At 37.8% G+C, this 23,481-nt stretch overlaps 1 protein-coding gene across 8 annotated transcripts in view; it reads left to right on the top strand.

The window, feature by feature from the left end:
• Positions 1 to 23,481, top strand: part of LOC123377364 (U2 snRNP associated SURP domain containing) — a 67,126-nt gene that overhangs the window by 36,530 nt on the left and 7,115 nt on the right. For 7 of the 8 annotated variants that reach the window (XM_045030192.1, XM_045030193.1, XM_045030188.1 and 4 more), the window contains exons 11-24: positions 1,989 to 2,200; positions 3,161 to 3,204; positions 6,804 to 6,908; positions 8,626 to 8,692; positions 8,775 to 8,938; positions 10,337 to 10,499; positions 11,088 to 11,167; positions 12,791 to 12,878; positions 13,610 to 13,732; positions 15,780 to 15,936; positions 16,423 to 16,518; positions 17,977 to 18,043; positions 19,680 to 19,842; positions 21,776 to 21,886. In XM_045030192.1, the coding sequence (XP_044886127.1) occupies positions 1,989 to 2,200; positions 3,161 to 3,204; positions 6,804 to 6,908; positions 8,626 to 8,692; positions 8,775 to 8,938; positions 10,337 to 10,499; positions 11,088 to 11,167; positions 12,791 to 12,878; positions 13,610 to 13,732; positions 15,780 to 15,936; positions 16,423 to 16,518; positions 17,977 to 18,043; positions 19,680 to 19,842; positions 21,776 to 21,886 (1,640 nt within the window). Of the gene's footprint in view, positions 1 to 1,988; positions 2,201 to 3,160; positions 3,205 to 6,803; positions 6,909 to 8,625; positions 8,693 to 8,774; positions 8,939 to 10,336; positions 10,500 to 11,087; positions 11,168 to 12,790; positions 12,879 to 13,609; positions 13,733 to 15,779; positions 15,937 to 16,422; positions 16,519 to 17,976; positions 18,044 to 19,679; positions 19,843 to 21,775; positions 21,887 to 23,481 lie in introns of those variants that run through there. The other variant, XM_045030195.1, reaches the window with a different exon arrangement.

The raw sequence follows: 23,481 nt of genomic DNA on the forward strand, positions 1-23,481 counted from the left end.
GTGGAAACTTAACCATATTTTTATTTCATTTTTACTTGCTGGTGCAGTTTGAAACACCTTTTAAAAAGTCTTATAATGGCTTCCTTTCCTCTGAGAGTGGAAATAATTTTTTCCACAGGGTGGGAGAGATACTACTATATTATAATAGTTTAAATGGATACCAGTGAATTGGTTATTTTTGGTAAATTACTAAAGCTGTGTGAATTGAGGCCAGGTCTATACTTAAAACTTGTGCTGGTATAGTAATATTGATTAGAGTTGTGATATTTTTACATCATTTTTATATTGCCAAAATCTTATTGTAGATGCAGGTACACTTGCAAAAAAGTGTTTTGATGGTGTAGCTTATTTCATTTGGGGAAATGGTATAACTATACAGTGAAAGCACACTCTTGCTGATATTAGCATGTCTACTCTAGTGAATGTACAGCAGCACAACTGTACTGATGCAAGTGCACTGCTGTAAGATTGCTCATGTAACCACTCTGTGCCAATGGGAGAGAGCTCTCCCGTAGACATCATAAAACCACCTAAACGAGAGGCAGTATCTATGTTGGCAGGAGAGCGTTGACTGTGCACACGAGCACTTATGCTGGCGAAACTTAAGTCGCTCGGGTGTGGTTTTTTCACACCCTCAGCAACATAAGTTTTGCTGACATAAGGGGTAGTGCAGACTTGGCCTAGGTTACTAGTATGGTACCACTGTATTGGCAAATCTTTTTTTAGTGTAGACTAGGCCTAAAATAAAGCTGTATAGACTATTTTATAGCTCATCAATTTGAGTTGAGTATTAGAATCAATTGAATTTAACACAGAGATCATAAAGTTTTAGACAATGCACAAACCTTGTGCTGTAATACTGGCAAGGGATAAAGAGAAGAATCTGCCAAGTGAAGATACAACATAAACCTTGAAAGAAAAAGTACTTATTAAAGTACTGCTTTTATGTAGGGGGATGAGGGGAAAGGCTTTCTCTCCAGCCCACATTTCCATTTTTGTTGTTGTTGCCAGTGAGTGTATTATGATTAATACATTTTCACTTGGATTAAGGAAGATATGACCAGCTGTAGAATGGCTAATTGTGATTAGTTTAGTTTTCCCACTATGACTGCTAGTGGTTGCTTTGACGTTGAAAGTTCCCAGAGGGCATTCTGGCAGAATTTTTTGGATAATGAAGAGATCATGCTCCAAATGTGCATTTAAAATTTGAGTGTACAATATTGATTTGCACTCATTAAACAGTTTATCTGTGAATAAAATGTCAGATTTTTTTTTTAACATGGTAGTTATTTATCCCAGTTTGGGTAAATATTTATAAATATTTAACTATTTTTATTGTTCTTGCTTTATATACTTCCTGTTTTGTAATGAGGGCTTCTTACCTTCCCTGTATCCTACATTCATATTATCTTTGGCCTTCCTTAAGGAGTAGCTTGTTGTTTAATGTTTAATATTCATTTCAGAACTTCCATATGGAGAAAACTAGTATTTGGAAAGCTAATATTTGCTCAAGCGTTACCATTCTGACAACATTTAAGGTTTAAATGTAGTATGCTGACCATGTTTCATTCTGTTTTATATGGATTGCGGAACAGCATTCAGCTGTGGATCAGCCAAAATGATTAGCAGCTGTGCTCAGACATGGTGAAATGTCATAATATAGACCAGGGCTTGGAGACTGGAGTGTTAAGCTTCAGTAAATATGCAAAGAACCTATGATTACTTTGGATCTTGTTGGTTCTTTAAAAATTCAAGTTATGTGCACTGTACTCTCCTGAAGGCATACTTTGAAACCCTCCAAAAAAAAAAAATTATGTAGTGGGCTTTGGTATGATGTAACCTGCAGTTTTGGGTATAATCTTACTATACAGTTTAAGATTAACCTTAGTATAGGCAGGCCCAGCCCCCAAAGCCATAATGAAACATTGCAAACAGTGGCACAACTTTGATGTAGCTTTCAGTTTAACTATAACCTTTCACTTTTGCAGGCAAGATGATTATGTCCTTTGAAATGAAGCTAGGTTGGGGCAAAGCTGTACCGATTCCACCACACCCAATATACATTCCACCTTCCATGATGGAACACACCCTCCCACCACCTCCATCAGGACTGCCTTTTAACGCTCAGCCTAGAGAGAGATTGAAGAACCCTAATGCTCCAATGTTACCACCCCCAAAAAACAAGGAGGATTTTGAGAAGGTAACTTAAAAATGTAACCTGGGCCATATCTAATTTATAAATATTAAATCTATGGTAGTCTTTTTCAATGGCTTTATAGAATTGCATTGTTCAGTCTGTTTCTGGCGGCCCTTAGCTACACAAACTGAGCTGTTCCCTGCCTTAGCCCAAGGGACTTTTATCCCTGAGGCATTGTCTGAGTACATTAGGCCATGGTATTGGGCCTTGTCTTATTTTCATTACTCTTTTAAATCTGGCCATCATTTTCCCCCTCCAAGCTCCCTGGGTTTTTTTCCTCCTACGTCCCCCCTTTTGTAAGCTGCCAAATTTGCAGTATCTAAATTATTTCCTTTAAAGCAAATGTTACATTTGAATTCAGATAGCTTAATTTTTACACTAGAATGAGCTCATAAAATAGTTCTTCTGTCTAGATGGCTGCTAGTAAGTTCATATATTGAGTCAGTATTTGAGGATAGTTCAGAATATTTTCAGAGGTTTTTAGAACATTAGCTATGACAGTAAAAAATGAAGGGTAAGTATTTTTTTTAAACACAAACCAATTTGATTTACATTTGTAAGAATTTGTTGATTCTTTAATGAATGACACTTTAATGATAGGGTTATTTTTTAAAAGGCTTGGGAACAGAGTAGCAAAAATCAGTATGAGCCAGGTCAAATAGTTGAGAATTGTTTCATAAATTAAAACTCCTTAATTATTCTCAGTGTAGTACTTACTCAGTGCATTGATGTGCATTCCGACAGGAATGTTCTAATACTCTCAATTAGTGAACTTTTGTGATTCACTGAACACAACCATCTGCTTTTTATGTAATTGCTTAGTTATAACTTTCCAGCAGTGATTGCCTGCAAATCTTGTGATAGATGTGTAGTATTTTCAATGCATATGTATATTTTTGCTTGTTACTTGTTAACAATACTCACATATTCTATGTTTATTATCTGATGTGACTTCATATACAGACTCTGTCGCAAGCCATAGTCAAAGTGGTTATCCCAACAGAAAGGTACATGTTTTTCTTTATTATTACTGATCTAAATATAGAAAATATCCCCTTCGGAATTTTAAAGAAAAATTGTGATGTTGAGGAAAAGGTAATGGCTTGACTGAGCAATGGTTCTTTCATACTACTTATAATGGAAATTCATTTGTTTTTACAGTCTATATTTCACATTTTAATATTTACCTCAGCAGTTTTTGGCAGAGAATAGCAGAATTATGATTCTCAGCAGCCAGAGTTGAATACTAGGGTATAGTTTGTGTAATTTCATCAGAGAACATTTGTCTGAGAAGTATTTAAGATTAGTGATAATTTTGTAGGTCTTGCCATTAACACCTGGATACTTTAGGGCTATAACATTTCTATATCTAATATAGTACTGCTTTATTTTCTGAATTATGAACATATAACTCAGAACTCTGGTTCAGTTGACCCTATTAATTGAGCTTTAAGTTACCCTTTTAAAAAAATTTACACACAGCAGTCAACTAGATATGTAATCAGGTGGAAAAGGGTGTTCTGTAATTCAAGGAGTATGTATTTAATTTTGGCCTTACATTAGTGGTAGAAGCATTGATGTAGGTATACCCTTGCTCAGTTAAGCTAAAACCTTTTCCCAAACATAGGAACACAACACTGTTTTTAAAAGTAAATAACACAAAAGAATACCAAATTCTCTTTGACATTGGCCTTGGTGAGCAACACCAGCTGAACTGTCTGCGGCAGCGGGGGACCAGGAAAACATCATGGGATGGATTGGGAAAGTATACAGTTTTTGACCAGACATTGGTACGATCGGCTCCAATAAATGTGGTTTTATTGTAACTGAAAGACATTTTTTGTTGGCCAACTTAAGATAATTGACATTTTTAAATAATGCACTTTAAACTATCATCCTTTTGTACTACACTGTTTTTATTGTCATAAAATAGCCCCTATTTTTTTTTGTATAAAGACTTTTTAAAAAATATTTTAAGGCAGTAGTATAAACATTTTACAGTATACACAAATGTAGTGGTAATTTTGCTAAATTTCAGGGTGATGCAACTTTTGAATAGTGATGTGGGATAATTATAGTGGCCAGCAGGGATTTGCCTGTAAAATCAGATTTAGAAAGATTTATTACATAGTAAAGCAAGTATTAAACTAGGAATGTGTGTGGTGCAACTAGCTTTCAGAGAAGGCTATGCTCCCATTTTATGTATTGCAGCATTTTGAAAGCTCATGTGGTAAGGAGTACTCATCACATATTAACTGAACTGTATTAGAAAATAACTTTAAATTCAACGTTTTTTAGCTTCCTGTTGGTAACTTGATTGAAGTGACATTAGTGGTGCCAGTAGTGGGAAAATACAATACAGTGTCCCTATTGTGCAAACATTTAATTTATGTGATTGACTTCAATGGGACTACTCACATGATTACAGATAACATGTAAATATCTGCAAGATCAGGGGCCTAAGTTTGTAAAGCCAGTTTCCTTCCTGTTCATTTGAACAATATTTAATATTGCGCATATATTAGTTTAAACACTGAAGATTTTCTGTTTGCATTTTCATTGTTTTGCAAGAGAAACTGGTTTTCAAGTATTGGATTCTCACTGTAGGTATTAGAAGTGATATGACTTTTTCAGAAGTGTGATGTGCTAAATCTTTCATCATATTCAGTCTTGCAATTAGGACTGAATATATTTCTAAAAACAAGAAATCACAAGTTAATGGACTTGATGATGGAGTTGCTAGGTAAACTTCCATGGCTGTGTTATGCAGGAAGTTGGTTTAGATGATCACAGTGATCCCTTCTGGCCATAAAAATCTGTGATTATTATCAGCATCAGGAGGCTTGAAAGTCTAATTGTAATTTTACACTATTTTCAAATACAGTTAGTTTGCACATTCTGAAACATTCTTGCTACTTGGACTTTCAGAACACGGCACTGAATAAAATGGCTTGCAGAATTACTTTGAGTATGTTCTCTGCAGAATGTTTCCAAGATTGTCAGATGTATTAGTATGCAAAAGACCCCTGAGTTCTAGGTAGGGCTTAATTGAAGTACTGCCTTTGGTCTTTTGTGTGATATATGAAGGAAATGTAGTCCTATTCATAATTAATACATAATTCAGACCATTTGCCAATTTCTAAAGCTATAAGGACAGATTTTGTTTCTTTAGTCTTAAATATTTTTTTCATTACATTCTTTAGTTTTGTGGAAAAAAAATTGTCCGCTTAAGAACTTTACATCTGTGAGAGCTTTGAACTATTAAGATGGTAAAAAATAAAATAGTAATTACCTAGTAATCATATTAAGCACTTTGGTACATGGAGACACAAATGAAGTAATTCTGTATCTTCTTTTATGAACAGTTACCAAATTTTAAACATAACACTTTATGGGTTATAACCTAATTTGGGGTCACTGAAAGGGAAATGTGCGTACAATGTTCAAAGAGCCAATATCCTTTTGTTTTGCTTTAAATAACTCATATGAGGTAAAAACACAAACCAGCTAAAAGTAAAGCTGCATTTGTTTTGCTTGCACCATATCTGAAATACTTATATCATGAAGCCTTTCATTGATATGTGTAAGCTGTGACCTATATTTGAAAACGTAAACTATAGTTTCAAAATGTAAACTACTTTAATAGTAGTTTAGCCAACAGAAGGTCACTGTTAAATAGTAAATATTTTTTGATTGAAAATCAGTTTCTATTGCAGGAGTTTTTGCCAGTCTTTAAGTGGGCCTAAATTTTCAACTTAAAAAATACTTTCAGATTTTCTTTGGACAGATTTGTCTAACTGTGAATGTGTAAGGCTGTTGTGTGGAGCAACATGGGGTCTAGCTTTCTTTATAGAACTTGGAATTGTAATTTGGCTCATTGAGTTTGGGTTGCTACAAAATGGTATGTTTTGGTAAATGATGTACAGGATTGTTTTAATGGCATACATCTTAAACGTTGACCAAAAGTATGTTGGCTCCTTAATGGCCTAATTTTAATAAAATCTCCACCTGGTTTGTGTCAGGAAAGCTGATGCACAATTTTGCACGCTCAGATATTTCTTTTGTATGTCTTTTAGCTTGAAAGCTGGATGGAGTTTCTATTAAATAGGTTAAAATGATAACTTGTATTAATTTTGAGTGCAAGCAAACAGTAGACACAGTCTACAGAACACTGACTAACTTTTAAAATGTATCAGCACTAAATGATACGTTTTACATTTTAATGTATCAGCACTAGTTCAGGGATCACTATTTGACTAACTGAGATCACTTTTTGGTGTTCAGTTGCCCTTTTTTATAGCTAAGATCATTGTTAGTTTTGGCTAAGGCAGAAGATGACTGTGAGCTAAGTTGTTGATGTTTAGGAATAAGAGCTTCACTTAGAAAATGCACACTCCACCTTTATCAGGCATCTTTTCATTTTAGTATGCCTGTGTTCTTGATGCACGGCTTTAATGTTGCTCCATGTTACCTTATTTTTCTACTATTTTTTTTAACAGTACAGCAAAATAATCTCCTGCACACAGTTATAGTATCTTAGGTGGAGTGTAGTTTTGTATAGCGTTAGGTCTGAATCCATTTTTCTTTAACTGTGTTGTTGTTGTAGGAATTTGCTCGCATTGATACATCGAATGATAGAGTTTGTGGTACGTGAAGGGCCTATGTTTGAAGCCATGATCATGAACCGAGAAATCAACAATCCAATGTTCAGGTGCTTATTTTTGTTTAATATGCAGTAATACTGAATCTGTTTGTTATTGTTAGCAACTATGTTTTAAAATATATTGTAATGGGAGATGCTTTCTGGATGGATATCTTGAATGTAAATAAGTTAAATTTTAGAAATTAGTGAGGTTTACTAATTGTTCATGTATCCTGAATCAGGATGAAAAGCCAAAACGTCAACGTTTTTTGTGAAATGAAATTTCCTCCCCCCCCAATTTCTAAACAAAATAGTTTCAAAATGAAAAATTGAAGATTTTTGTTAAATAACAAAACATTCAGTTTTGACATTTTCAATATGATTTTTTTCTAATTTTTTAAAAATAAAATGTTGGTGCAATTTAGTGAAATTCTGGTTTGTCAAAAGGCTGTTTTCCAATGGTAAACTGTTTTGGTGAGCTCTAAATACTCATACCGTTAAAGCCATTGGTGAAGTCAAAACCTTACTGATAATCTACAGTAAAATTATCTTTAAAATGACATGTGACTCCTAGTAATCGGAAGAGTTCAATGTCATTGATGATAGTAGAGTACAAAATGCATATTTTACATGTGTTACATGAATGCCAGTCTTCAGTAAAAGTTAGGTGCCTTTCTGTTAACTTTGAGCAGGAACTGGATAAGATCTGTGGTTGAAATTGAGAATTTCTGTCTCCCAAGAAACTCTGATCTTTCGAAATTTCCCTTTGTCCTGAATCTGAATGAAACTTCAAAATTTCCTGCAAAACAAAATTTATGAAAAACATTAATTCAGAAAAATCAAAACAACCTTATCTTAATTTCAATAAGTTTGAAGTGCTTCATTTCAACTTTGTTTTGACTGTCATATTAATTTATGCTATTACAGTGTTTCTGTTTCCGGTTTGTTTACCTGCAGGTCCAGCCGATCACAGCTCCCACTGGCTGCGGATCACTGCTCTGGGCCAATGGGAGCTGCTGGAAGCGGCGCGGGCCGAGGGACTTACTGGCCGCCGCTTCCAGCAGCCACCATTGGCCTACAGCGGCGAACCATGGCCAGTGGGAGGTGCGATCGGCCGAACCTGCGGACAGGGCAGGTAAATAAACTGGCCCGGCCTGCCAGGGGCTTTCCCTACACAAGTGGTGACCCTAGTTTAAGAAACACTGTGCTATTATTATGTTATAAAATTCTAAACAAAGCACTTTGGCCTGTCACAGTGTTCCCACAAATGTTTAGATTTTGTCTAATCAGCATTTTCAAGTGGAAAACTGTTCAGTTGGAAAACTTTTGACCAGTTCTGGTCCCTCATGTACAACTTGAGTAACTGAACTATATTCTAGAGAGTACCTCTACAGCTTCTAATGCAATCTTAGGGGCTATAGTAGCCCTTCAAGCTGATGTCTCCCCCTTGCAGTGAGACAAGCCACTTAATTTGTGTAGGTCCAGTAGCTGTACTGCCAAAATCCTACTCAGTCCTGGGGCACAGGGAGCTCTAATGGAGTTTTGCTTTTCATCATGCCGCTTGTGTATGTCTCCATGTGTTGGTTCCCCAAAGCTGCTCTCACTGTGCAGGGGCAGCACTCTACTTACGATGCTCTTGGGTCGCTCTGTGGCCAGAGTGGGATGAGGGGAAGGAGTTGCATATTGATGCCTTTCATTTCTTTAAATAGTATTTCCTTTTAATTGTGTTTCAAATGTATACTTGAAATGACATGCTTTACTTTTTATTTTCCCCACCCCGGCTTAGGTTTTTGTTTGAAAACCAGACTCCAGCCCATGTATATTACAGATGGAAGCTTTATTCAATTTTACAGGCAAGTAAAATGTTAGTGATAATTCACAATGTTGCACATGATAAAATACAGGAACACAGTGAAATATTATTGCTCTTTTTAGGGAGACGCTCCAACGAAGTGGAGGACAGAAGACTTTCGTATGTTCAAAAATGGATCATTTTGGAGGCCACCACCATTAAATCCATACCTGCATGGGATGTCAGAAGAGCAAGAAACTGAAGCATTTGTAGAGGAACCTAACAAGAAGGGTGCACTTAAGGAGGAGTAAGAACTTAAGATCTAGTATTTCCAATTATGTCATCGTAATGTCTTACTTGCTAATTTGTTTTTGGTTGTTTTTTTAAAGTAGTATGATATGCCATCCCAGATGCCCTACTGTGTTTTACTGTAATGTTAGGAGTTTGGAGCTCTCTTAGAACTACTGTTATGTTTTTAGTACAGTTTATGGATTTTTAGTGTGATTAATTTCTAGTCACCTTTCGCTTTTGACTTAGATTATGTTTAGTTGGCTCACCCTGGCTTGTTTAACTGCTTGAGAAGTGCTCAGTCTGTTTAAGTCAGGGTAGCCCCCTATTAATGGGGGTTGGGAGGATGATGTCAAAGTATTTGTTGGTTTCCTATCTCCATCTGTTGGTGGGTGAATATAATTCCAGTGTCTGGACTGGAGAAAATAAATGAGCAGGTAAAACATTACCTGCTTTGGATGTCTGAAAAGAGTTAAATGTAAATGTTGTCCCTGTTTGCTCATCCTATCACCAGAATTTGATCTATCTTGACCATATTCTACTGATTTCATTGACTGGAAATTAAAATATGAAATAGCTACTAATTGGCAGAGGGAAACTTAGTTCACAGGGCAATATAAAGTTCTGTTCTTCCATTTGCTGTAACTGCGATGACATGTTATTAACAACAGTAGTGCACAAAGTGATATGTTGCAAAAGGAACTTTGTGGCTGAACTTATTGAAAACAGCCATCTTAACTTGAACTCAATTCAAAACAAAAGCTGGAAAATTAAATTATTCTCCCTACAGTCTTGTCTTCTATTTGACAAACAAATTCTAAGACTATTGTAAAGAGAGTTCACAATAAGTATTCTTGTATATACCTTTTTGTATCCAAAACCCTCATAAAAGATTGAAAATCACGGGCCTGATACTCCTCTCAAATAGACATACATTTGGAATAACTTCATTGAAGTCAATGTAATTAAATCACTTGTTATGCTATTATGACAGAAAAATAGGGTCTAACATTTCTTTCCTTATAAACATCTTCATTTTGCCAACTTTTTTCCCCATGTGTTGCTAAAAGCCAATGTGTGGATTTCTGTTCCATTATTTGTTCTTTCTTTTCACCAAAATAATTATTGTAATATGTGTAGCTTTTTAAAATAGGGTATAAATTGGCATAGACTAGAGGAGAGTTTTCAGTAGCCTTTAGTCTGTTTTAGTGGCTAGTTTGTCTTTACATTTTGTGTTTAGGAGTTTTTCATCTTAATGAATATGTATACCTTTATTCACTGAAAACATACAACAGATTATAATATTAAGGTTACTTTGGCCCTAAACAAGTTGATCTCACTACAAGCTTAATTAGAACTTTATAGGCAAAGTGCTGTTAATTTATATGAAAATGTTAAAAACACTGTGAAATTTTAGGCAGAGAGACAAATTAGAGGAAATCCTGCGTGGATTAACGCCTCGTAAGAACGATATTGGCGATGCAATGGTTTTCTGTCTTAATAATGCTGAAGCTGCTGAAGAAATTGTAGACTGCGTTACGGAGTCATTGTCCATTCTGAAGACTCCTCTTCCTAAAAAGGTATGAAGAATTTCTTTAATCATACTATGTATAATTTGGGGACCTTTCTCTATAATGGGTGCATGCAGTTAAAAGTATCGTTTCCCAATTTTAAGATGATACTGAGTTTCTGTGTTAAAACCAGAGTTTGAAGTTGGTTTTCCATTCTTCTGAGAAGTGCCATTTTGTTCAAGCAAATTCTTATTCTCTCTTTGCCTAGTATTTTTCCATTCAAAACTTTTCACATTTTCCATTCCTTCCAAATTAGCCTTGTATATGGGTGGGAAGAAGAATGGGAGGTTGCCTTTTCACTGTCTGAATAGAATATTGTGAGTTTTCATACATATAGAAACAAATCAGAATTCTAATCTTTACCTGATATGATTATACAGCATATGTATTTACTGAAGTTCTGATGACTGTTCTTGCTGGAAATGGATCTAAACATAGGAAAAGAAAGCTGGCATCAGGCTAGTTTAATTTAATTTAAAATAGACCAAAGTCTTTTGAATTTGCATGTCTTGTATTTATCCCAAGATATCACAATATTATCACAGCATAATTTAAATTTTTAAAAGTTGGTCATAATTTGGATCCTCTTTATTGTAGATTGCAAGATTATATTTGGTGTCGGATGTGTTATACAACTCTTCAGCTAAAGTTGCCAATGCTTCATATTATAGAAAATTGTAAGTATCAAGTTTTTTGAATTCTTTATAGAAATAAAGGAATGTAATTATAGCTTTAAAAGTACATTCATCTAGTTTTTCCCTCTGGATGAAAGGGGAAGTGTAATATTGTATTGTAAATAGAAAAGGATAAACCTTCCTCACTTTACTGGTGTGGTTATGCTTATCATGCTCTCTCATAGTATATAGCATGCTTTTAAAATATGTCATAAGTGTGCCCTTTTTGCTTGTTTTTTGGTTTCCCCCTCCTCCCCCCCATGACCATCTTTTCATCTATGCACATGGTTTTCATTGGCTTGAATTTTGGAAGTGACCTTAAGATCCTAGTACCCATTTGCAACAGTCAGGCCGCTGCCTTGAACAATTTTCTGTTGTTTTTGCTTTCCATTTCCTGCAGTTTCCCTCACCTAGCTTCTTAGTTTTCATCTTACTCTTGTCACCCTTTTGTAGCCTAATTCATATCAGCGGATCAAATAGCAGCAGGGATTAGAATGATAGGAAGAGCTGCTCCTTTGTGACCTAGTTTATCACCTCAGTTTCTTATTTTGTGGTCAGTTGTACTGAATTTAATTCCAAACGTGCTGAACTTTTGGCGTGAAAGAGACAATGGCAACTTGAAATCAAATTCATTTTAAAAATATGAGTTATTAGGTGTTTCAGATATATCTGTCCCTAAGTTTCCTTGCTGAATTTTACTGTTTTACAGTCACGTTTCTTCTCTCCAATGTTGCTGTGTAAAAGGCCCACATAAACAGGAGAAGCATATTGTATAAGGAAATCAAGAAACTGACTATATATGAAGTCCTGTCAAATGCACAAAGAATACAACTGAAAGAATATCGAAATATTTTTTCCTCCAGTCTGTGGTGTTCCGTTGTTAGCTCCCTCCCTTTCCCTCTCTCCCCAGTTTCTGCAGTTACTCATGCAGGTGGCCCCTCACACCAGCGTGGAGCCCCATTATAGAATTGGGGCTGTTGCTGCTTGTAATAATAGTATAGCAAGTAAATCTAGCAGACAGAAGTCTCTTTTAAACGTTGACTTGGTCCTTTGAAAATCTGGAAGATAGCTATAGCACAGAATCTAACTCAAAATTTTCCAGGCACTATAAGAGGCACAGTATAGAACTTGTGACCAGGGAGAGGGAGCAAGCCTTTGTACCCTGTTGCTCCTTGGTTTCTTTGGGGCCTTGTTAAAGTTACGGTAGCCTCCCAAGGCTGCCTTGTGGGCTGCAGCACTCTTTGGACTCTCCAAAACTTTGCAGCCCTCCACTCAGCATGCTCCCATGTCAGGCCTTGTAAGAGAGGCTTATGGCTGTCTTCCATGGTGTCTTCACAGAGGGACAGTTTCCTGCCTGGATACAGTGCTTTTATGCCACTTCATCCCTACTACATAGTCTAAAGGGTTTGAAGTACTGATGGGTATCTCCCCATGTAATTCCACCATTCACTGAAGCAAATTTCACATATGGTAACTGTATTTGGTTTATAGTTCAGTTCATGGCTATGAATCCTCATGGTGAAACCACAGTATTTAAAAGGAATAGGTTCCAGGTGCATGTGATTACAATCTAGATTACAATCCTCAAGTTACACTGTTTAACATAAGAAATGTGTTTAATTCCAGTTTTGAAACAAAATTATGTCAGATATTTTCTGATCTCAATGCTACCTACCGTACAATACAAGGCCATTTACAGTCGGAAAATTTCAAGGTATGTGCATTATTGTTAATATGACATATTGAGAACATGAATTAGTATTATACTTCTGCACAAGAGAATGTGTTCATAACAAAAGTTGATTAAACCCCAAACTTCCAAATTAAGGATAGTACCATTTTGAACTTTCAGAGTTCCATTTCTGTCTCTTCTATCATAGATATAGTAGCTTTGAATTTGTGTTCAAACTGTGTCCTTATACAAATATTACTTTTAAAATGCTTAAAAGAAGAAAAACAGCTTTTCTATTAGAAGGTTTTTGCCCGATGGGTAGAGATCAATGTAAATGAAGAAAATACAACAACTAATAGATTAAATATGTAATTAAGTATATACTCATGGAATTGGGAAAGAAATGTAGGATTTGTTCTGGTAGGGTCATTTTTTAGTTTTGTATTAGACAATGTACATTTCAGTGTAAGAAATCTTAATGTGAGAAGAAATTGCTGGACACAGAATACACAATCTTATTTTCACCCTTTTTGTTTGTTAGTAGTTGATAATTAGACTTTATAAAACCTTAACAGAGAGTGGCCATTTGCTACTTTTAAACTAAATTTATTTCTAATTTCTATGTACAGAAAACATACAGTATTGTTTTTCTCTTGAGAATTGATTATATGCCAAATGCATGTTTTAAAACTATAGTTTTATAATGCTGTGCTATAAACTGATAATTTTAAAATACCTCTTATTACAAAGTGCTAGCATTTTTCTATTTTTAGCAACGGGTAATGACATGCTTCAGAGCATGGGAAGACTGGGCGATTTATCCAGAACCCTTTTTGATCAAACTGCAGAATATTTTCTTGGGGCTTGTAAATATTATAGAAGAAAAAGAAATAGAGGTAAGTGCTTGGCTTAACTAAAACTAAATCTTGATAATGATGCAAATAGGGTGAAGCAACCAGAAAAACTGGCAAGGATTATTTTGGCACCCCCGATTGAGTGAGTGTTGCTGCTGTTTATGACAGGTTTGAAATTTATGAATTTTGATAAACTTGGCTGTTAGACGTTTTGGAGCATGAGCTTTCATGGGTGAATGCCCACTTCGTCGGATGCATGCCCACTTCGTCGGATGCATGCCCACTTCACCCACGAAAGCTCATGCTCCAAAACCTCTGTTAGTGTATAAGGTGCCACAGGACTCTTTGCTGCTTTTACAGATCCAGACTAACACGGCTACCCCTCTGATACTTGGCTGTTAGATGTCACCTGAGCATCCAAGAGAACTTCTTTCCATCTATGCCCTGGAAGATAAATGTGACCGTTTCTTTCAGATATAGAATCATAGAATATCAGGGTTGGAAGGGACCTCAGGAGGGAGGGATAGCTCAGTGGTTTGAGCATTGGCCTGCTAAACCCAGGGTTGAGAGTTCAATCTTTGAGGAGGCCACTTAGGGATCTGGGGCAAAAAATTGGTCCTGCTAGTAAAGGCAGGGGACTGGACTCAATGACCTTTCAAGGTCCCTTCCAGTTCTAGGAGATTGGCATATTACCTATCTAGTCCAAACCCCTGCTCAAAGCAGGACCAATCCCCAGACAGATTTTTGCCCCATCCCTAAATGGCCCCCTCAGGGATTGAACTCACAACCCTGGGTTTAACAGGCCAATGTTCAAACCACTGAGCTATCCCTACCATAATTCATGCCTTTGTCATTTTCAGACTAGATTACTGTAATGCAGTATATCATGGGGTTACATCCTAAGACTATTTAGAAACTGAAGCTAGTGCAGAATGTGACAGGCCATTTACTTTGTACTCTAAGTACCTGGTAGAGCTGACTTGTGAATTTCCAGGTGGAATTTGAGGTGTTGGTATTAACCATAGTATCACAGTTGAAATTAGTGGAGCTACTTGAGCTGGAAGTATCCCAGTTTAAATGAGGGAACTATTGTTGGTATGTCATTATGCAGGATGGCCTCTGCAGTTTGCATACCCCCACCGTGGTCTGTCAGAGCCAGGAATTGCTTTTGTTTTTTTCCCCGAGAGGTAGTCCGAAGGATGTTTGTGTGAGGTGCCTGGATGTATAATTACAGTGGGATGCACTGTACACTCCTAGTTGTTAAACACCCAGAGCATGGGATGGATCATTACTGATGTTTTTATAACTAAATACATATATATCCTAAATGAGGAAGGTCAAGTCACTGGAGGCTAGTAAACAAATACAGGATTTGAACAAGTCTTTGCATTGCAGCACTGCCAAAATATAGTATACAAGAGATGGTAACTGAAATATAAATGGAAAGTGGGATTGCTCTTATTGTATTGTGAATGCTAAGAATAGAGTCAAGAAAGCATAGAAGCCTGAAGGAAAGTGCTTGTGCCTAATGTATTAGAAAGATTCTTTAGGAATGGTTAATTATGTGAATATTGCTTTGTGTTGCTACCAAGGAGGGAGACTATTTGCCAGCTGCTCAGTTTAAAGTCTTTCAGGGAATCTTTCACATATCTGAAGTCAGGTGCACAGCTGTGTATCCTTCAGTGAATTAATGCATTTGCCTCATGAGCCAAACCCTGTACTTTATGTACGTGTTTCATCCTCCTTTCCTTTGGATATATGGAGATGGCAGAACTCTTAAATAATGTGTGGACAGATTTCATCTTCCTAGTTTTGTATGAGATAATTTAGTTACTTCTGTTGAAATTACACAGCAGTGTAGGGAGCAAATATCAGTTTAGAGTAATGCACTAATATATGTGCTACTAGGAACGTTTTGTTATTTTCTATTTAAGGTGTGTTTGAAGCTATAATTAAAAAAAAATCCAGCAAGTAAGTAAATGTTACCTGAAATGAATTAGAGAAATTAAAGTAAACAATGTAGATCACTCATTGGGCAGCCCCTAGCTGAAGGAATTTAAGTATTTACAATAAATATATTTGCCTACAGGAAGTACCAGATGATCTTGATGGAGCTCCCATTGAGGAAGAGCTTGATGGTGCACCACTGGAAGATGTTGATGGAATTCCTATTGATACTGCTCCAATAGATGATCTTGATGGAATCCCTATTAAATCGCTTGATGATGATCTTGACGGTATACCTTGTAAGTTCAACTTGTAATTTGGAATTCTAGGTTTTCTGATATAATGTACTTAATGCTGATATAGGAACTTGACTTGAAAAAGTTAATAGCCTGGTGCCTCATTGTAAACTTGAATTTCAAAATGAAGTACATGTAAAAATTGATCGGCAACAAGGAATAAGACAGAGTATTTAATAAGTAGAATGTTGAGTTCATGATTGACTCTATTTTTAATCTTATGATGTCAACAAAATTAGTTTATAATTTGTTGTTTTTAGATCGTAATCTCTTAGGGCAGGGACCATGACTCCCTAAATGTTTGTGCAATGCCTACCATGGTGGGGCCCCAATCCTTTTGGGTGTTAATAGTGATACAAATAATAAATAAGATGGCACAGGGCACTTAAATATTTTATTACACTACAAATGCCCTATAAAATTCAACATTTAAGATCTACTGAGAGAACTTTTGGACAATGATTTTCTTTATATTTTTTTCCTCAACAGTGGATACTTCTGAAGAGTCTAAAAAGAATGAGCCCATATTCAAAGTTGCCCCTTCAAAATGGGAAGCAGTGGATGAAGCAGAATTGGAAGCTCAGGGTTAGTTTAAAAAAACGTTTAAAATTGAGGCACTTTTGTAAGTAAATTGGAAGTTTAATGTTTTACTTGGCTGCTTTTCATGAACACTTGTAAGTAAACTATCTAAAACTATTCATGCAGTTTAAATACTTTCAATGATAACTGCTTCCTTCAGTTATAATTTTCTGTGAAGTAAATTGAGCTTTGTTCTGCATCTGTTTTTCATACTTTAGTAACGTCAACTTTAAAAATCTTCCCATGCATAATAAATAAATATTGGAAAACATTTAGTGATATACTACAGATTACCCATTCTCAAATCTTTATTCTAAGGATAAAATGTTTGAAGAACACTCAGCGTTCCAGTTGCAAAAGTAATGCAAATACTTGGGCTCCGAAGTCCCATTGATTGCTATTGAGACTTAGACTTATAAGTGCCTATATCACTTTTGTAAATGGGACTTAGGCTTCCGAAAGTTACTCAGGTGCTTTTGAAAATTTTACCTTAAGTGTGCTGTATGTTGTCATTAAATAATAAATCAGAAATATATTTAACTATTCTGATGAAGTGCAGATTTGACTAAAGATGTACCATACATACTCGGTCATAAGCCAGTTCATTTATAAACTGACCTCTGCAAGATGGATAAGTAAAAATGGCAAATTTTTATGACCCATTCATAAGCCGTTGGCGGGCCAAGATGGTTTGTTTACCTTGAGCGTCCACAGGCACGGAGGTAAACCCAAGTAAACAAAATGTCCCCGCCCACCAATGGCTTACCCTGACAGGCCAGGACAGCAACTGGTGGGGAAATTTGGGGAGAGGGAGAGGGGGAGAAGCTGGGGGTCAGGGGAGTAACCCCTGTGACCACCCCCTACATGACCCCACCCCTAACCCGGGACCTCCCCAGATAACCCCTCCCCGTGTAACCCCTTCCCGCCCTAGCCTGGGACCCCCACACTCTGCCCATTCCATCCCTTCCCACCTTACCTGGGGCGGGCAAGGGGAAGATGTCTCTGACTCAGCCAGAGATGCTCCAGCAGGCTGGGTGGTGCGGCCGCAGCCTGCCAGCCCCAGAGCTGCAACTGCTTCAGAGGCTGAGGGGAGAGCAGCGTGGCCAGAAGAGGAGAGACTCTGGCCCCGCCTCTTCTCTTCTGGCTCTGTTGACTGTGCTGCCTCTCCTTGCCCCCTCTGTTTTTTGTTTGTTTGTTTGTTGGGGGGGGGGGGGGGCTGTGTCCCATCTCTCCCCCTCTCTATACCCGTTCATAAGCCGATGTCCTTCTCCGATGCTTCCCTTTTTTATTAGAAAAATTTGGCTTATGAACGAGTGTATACGGTAATTCATTTCCATAAAGAGGGGATATTTGTAGTAAACACTGGATGCTACAGAGTTTTGCATTTTATAATATTTACATATGACAAATTTCAGATGAAGTAATTTTTGTTTGTTTTTAGAACTTTCTTATTTTTTCTTCCAGCTGTTACAACTTCTAAATGGGAGTTGTTTGACCAGCATGAAGAATCAGAAGAGGAAGAAAATCAAAAGTAAGGCTCTAAATGTTTCTAGTTTACCCATGTAGGCTTCTTTCTGAAAGTTAGGGGCTGTCTTATTGAAGTCTGTTTAGCATATCTGGCGCATAAATACCTTGCAGTGCTGGCTACAAAAGTGCCATGCAAATGCCTGTTCTCACTTTCTGGTGACATTGTAAATAAGAAGCGGGAAGCAGTATCTCCTGTAAATGTAAACAAACTTGTTTGTCTTAGCGATTTGGCTGAACAAGAAGTAGGACTGAGTACACTTGTAAGCTCTGAAGTTTTACACTGTTTTGTTTTTGAGTGCAGTTATATAACAAAACAAAAAAAAAAATCTACGTAAGTTGCACTTTCACCACAGAGATTGTACTACAGTACTTGTATGAGGTGAATTTAAAAATACTATTTCCTTTATTGTTTTTTACAGTGCAAATGTTTGTAATAAAAAATAACATGCACTTTGATTTCAATTAACACAGAATACTATATATATGAAAATGTAGAAGAACATCCAAAATATTTAATAAATTTCGATTGGTATTCTATTGTTTAACAGTGCAATTAAAACTGCAATTAATTGCGATTTTTTGAGTTAATTGTGTGAGTTAACTGCAATTAATCGAGAGCCCTAGTTAAAATCCAAATTAAATTTGAAAAGAGGGAGAATATGAAAATGTAGAATTTGAAGCAAGGTTTTTAGCACTGCATACCTTTGTCAATCATTTCTGCATTCTAATTTCATCAGTTATTCTGTATAGTAATGTTGTCAGTGAAACTCTTTCAAAAGAAGCTGTATTCAGTAACCCATTAATGTCAAATAATGTGTGTCCAATACTACCTGAGGTTTGACATGTGAGACTTGCATAGAGTTATGTGAACCCATCTAAAGCTTCACTTTCTACTTTGAATCAGAAGAGCAGGTAGTAGTTTTCCCATATATATATGATTTTCTGGATACTACTAGACCTCATGCAGTGTTATAGTTCTTGAGCAGTCTCTGGTCTTTTGTTCTTTAAGTAGCTTGAGAGCATCAATAATAATGATTACAGCATCGTAGACTGGATTATGTGTTGAGCTGCAGCACTCTAGTGGTGAGTTTGGGAATACCATTATAGAGTCTGATACTTTTGATGTCTGTTCCTAGGACTGAAGGAAGAAATGTAAAAACAGAATACTTTTGTTTTGTTTTGGAACTAACTACATTTGAAGAAGAAAAAATTGCATCACTTAGCCTGATCCTGTAAATAGTGTTGGGTCACCATTTTTAGATTCATAATTATCAGCATAATTATGGACTAAGTGACTGAGTTTGTATAGTTTTTGAAGTGCTTTGTTGGGATGCATTTAGTGTACAGTGTAAAATAACTGAAGCCTAAATGTATGTTTTATTTAACAACAACAACAAAAAAAACGGTATTAGGGTAGCTACCTCATGCACCTGGTCAATCTCTGACACAGTCCACCATTAAATTGCAAGTTTGGGTGTATCAGTTATAAGATTAACTTATCTAGAAATCTGCAGAAGTACAGACGTAAGACTGTAAGAAATACAGACATTTCAATAAGTAAGATTTGTAATGTTCAAGCAAATTATTGCATCAAGTAGATATCTGTATACTAATAGATTCTGTACTTTTGCCCTTTCAAGTCAGGAAGAAGAAAGCGAAGATGAGGAGGATACTCAGAGTTCTAAATCAGAGGAGCAGCATATGTACTCCAATCCCATCAAAGAAGAAATGCCTGAATCCAAGTCGTCAATCAAGTACTCTGAAATGAGTGAAGAAAAGCGCGCCAAACTCAGAGAAATTGAGGTCAGTGTTAAAAAATAAATAATAAAAAAAATTAAAAATAAAATAAATGGATTTATACCAAAAATATAGTTTTTATATTTTGAATTAAATAATTCTAGTCCTGCAGTATGGATTCTCCTAAGTTCATTCTATTTTATAGAAGAGTTATATGTACTTAGGAATATCCACCCACAAAAATGCATTAAAGAATGAAAAATGAGGGCATGAAGGGTCACGTGAAGTACAGCCCTGTTCTTCAGTTCTGTTTTGTTTTCCTTCCACGCCACCATCCGCCTCAGCTTGCTCCTTGCTCCTCTTTTCCACTCTTCTGGCAAGTGGGTGTGACTCTTGGGCTATTCAGGGACTGTCAGATCCCTTTGTGGCTCTGTCTCTAACTTACCTGCCTCAAAGTTTCTTCTCTTTCCAGTTTTTCTTCCTATCTATTACCACAGATGGAGCAGTAAAACTTCTATCACTTGTTCTAAGTACCAGGGTCATAAAGCAAGGGAGGCAGAGACTGCCTAGGCAGGTGGGGAATTTAACTGATGGTCTTAGTTCGGCATGTAGTACTTGCTCCTTCTCCCTTCCTCCTCCAAGCAGAGTTGCAAGAATGTCTGCTGAACTTGGGGAGCACAGATTGTCTCTAGCCCCTCTTCTCACACACCTGTAAGTGGCTGATCGGCTGAAGAGCTAAGTGGGAGTGGAACTAAAGGCCCTTACTCAGCATGGGCTCAATCAGCAATGGGGGGGCTTTTCGTTGCAGGTGCAGTACAAAAATGCATGGGCACCATTTTCTCCAACTTTTTATTCAGTTTAAAGCCCTGTCAATTGGGCTGTGATACTTGAAAAGCTGAGATCTCTAGTGCACTCTGACAAGAAATAAAAATGACATTACAAGGGGTGGGCCCGTGGCAGAGCCAGGGGTTGAGCAGTGAGCACCCCCTGGCACATTGGCTTCAGTGAGCACCCCCTGGCACATACTTTAGTAACGTCAACTTTAAAAATCTTCCCATGCATAATAAAGTTGGCACCTGTAGCTCCAGCCCCGGAGTCAGTGCCTATACAAGCCACATATTAACTTCTGAAGAGCCGAATGGCTTCAGAGCCACAGGTTGGGCACCCCTGGCTTAATGATTCAGTGCCGCTTATATGCAGAAACTGAATAGTGTTAAATTAAGGCTTTAGAAAAAGGTGAGAAGTTGGAGTAAAGTTTTATGGTCTGAACCAGTTTGATGGGAAATTTAATGTGCAGAGAAAAAAATGAAGTTCCTCACAGGAAAAATTCCAAAGACTCCCTGGCTACTACTGTGACTGTTGAGATACCATCACAGTAAGGATGACATTACTTATAGCAGTGCTAGTGAGCTGAAAGTCCCTACTGTAATGGATAGTGTATGAAAGAATATTTACATCATTAAAATAATCCGCCTTGAAAGTGAATTAGTTTACAAAAACATCCCAGAAGAGAAGGATAATTTTGGCTTGTGTATCATTTCAGTCAGATAGAATTTGGGGTTAAATGGAAAAAAAAGACAATTTCTAAGAAAACCTGCAAATGAGAGGTTGAAACAGGGTATGGTAACAGTAAACTTTCATTTGCAAGAAATATATAGGCAGTGTTCCGAGAGAGATTTTTAGGGTGTAGCATAATCAAATGATGGACACTAATTGAGTAGAGGTTTCAGTGGTAGCCAGGAATAACTGTAAACAAATCTCAGTCTTTATTTAGTTCTTCTTAAGTGTGTAAATAGTTGCACGAGACTAAGGTCAAATACCCATTTTCTCCACTTTGATGTTGATGTCCTTTCATATGTGACACTTGTACATTTAATATTGAGAGAACAAAATACACAAATTCATTTCAACCAAGTTTCATTTTCAGCCAGTTGTCTAAAACCTGTGAATACTAAGTCCAATAAAAATGTACTTTAAATGGTCGTTATTAATTTTGCAGCTTAAGGTGATGAAATTTCAAGATGAGTTGGAGTCTGGAAAAAGACCCAAGAAACCAGGCCAGAGTTTTCAGGAACAGGTTGAACACTACAGAGACAAACTTCTTCAGAGGGTAAGAAATGTTCTTTATATATTCAATATGATTCTAGATTTCAGATTTAGTGTTGCACTAAGGTAATGTAGTAACAAATGCATTTAGTTGACATTCCACTGTATTGTTAAATTAAGTGTTTCAATTCAAATGCAGTTCATTGTGATTTGGGTCCTTGCCATCAGAATGTGTTGAGAAGAAAACACTCAACAGTTAAAGTTCTAACAGTAAATGTATTTTGCGGAAAAAACAATGCGTAGAAAAATAGTGCTGCCAAAAATAGCTTGTAGTGCAGGGGTAGGCAAACTTTTTGGCCTGAGGGCCACATCATGGTTCCAAAACTGTATGGAGGGCCGGGTAGGAAAGTCTGTGCCTCCCCAAACGGCTTGCCCCCTCTTACGGCCTGCCCCCTGATTGACCCCCTCAGAACCCCCGACCCATCCAACCCCTGCTGCTCCTTGTCCCTTGACCGCTCCCTCCTGAGACCCCTCCACCCCCATCCAAACCCCCCCCCCCCCCCCGGTCCCCTGACTGCTCCAACCCCTATTCACACCCCCGCCCCCTGACAGGCCTCCCAGGACTCTGACGCCTATCCAACCCCTCCTTTTCCCCGTTCCCTGACCCACCCATCCAACCCCCACTGCTCCTTGTCCCCTGACTGCCCCCTCCTGGGACCCCCCACCTCTAACTGCCCCCCCCGGGACCCTTCCCATCCAACACCCCGTCCCCTGACTGCCCCGACCCCTATCCACACCTCCACCCCCTGACATGGCCCCGGGACTCCGACGCCTATCCAATCCCTCCTGTTCCCCCCCGCCCCCTGTCCCCTGACTGCCCCTGCCCCTTATACAACCCCTTCGCTCCCTGCCCCATTACCATGCTGCTCAGAGCACCAGGACTGGCAGCCGCGCCACCCGGCTGGAGCCAGCAACACCGCCACACAATGTAGAGCATCGGGGCAGGCTGGCGGCTCTCGCAGCCGTACTGCCCAGCAGGAGCTCACAGCCTCGCCGCCCAGAGCGCTGGCGGCACAGCGAGCAGAGGCTGCAGGGGAGGGGCCGGGGGCTAGCTTCCCCAGCCGGGAGCTCAAGGGCCGGGCAGTAGGGTCCTGCCGGCCAGATGTGGCCTGCAGGCCGCAGTTTGCCCACCTCTGTTGTAGCAAATCAGTAAAGAAGTGTGAGAGGGTCACTTATAGACCTTATTGAGTATATAAAACAAGGTAGAGTGGCTTGAGTGGAAAAAAATCTTCAGTTTACACTTAAAGGTGTGTTCCACATTTTTGACTATTCTGTTGGTAAATTGATAAAAACTTCATTTTGTCAAAGGCTTCCAAATAGCGCGAGAGAGAATGGCGTTCAGGACACACATTAGTTGAAACTCCTCTAGTTTCCCTACACCTCAGTTTGTTCTAGCTAACTCCAGCTTTGTGCTTGCACCCCAGAATGAATCATTCTGCAACATTACCACTACTGTTAGTCCTCTGTGGCCTCCAGAGCCGGGTCAGAGGAGCTCTGAAAGTGCTACATTACAGAATTTTTAAAATATGTCCAAAACAATATAAAAATTGAACTTCTCAAAACCATGGCATGTAAACAAAAAACACTTTTAACCTGAGC

Source organism: Mauremys mutica, chromosome 9 (assembly GCF_020497125.1).
Source record: "Mauremys mutica isolate MM-2020 ecotype Southern chromosome 9, ASM2049712v1, whole genome shotgun sequence".
In the NCBI taxonomy this organism is placed as follows: domain Eukaryota; kingdom Metazoa; phylum Chordata; order Testudines; family Geoemydidae; genus Mauremys; species Mauremys mutica.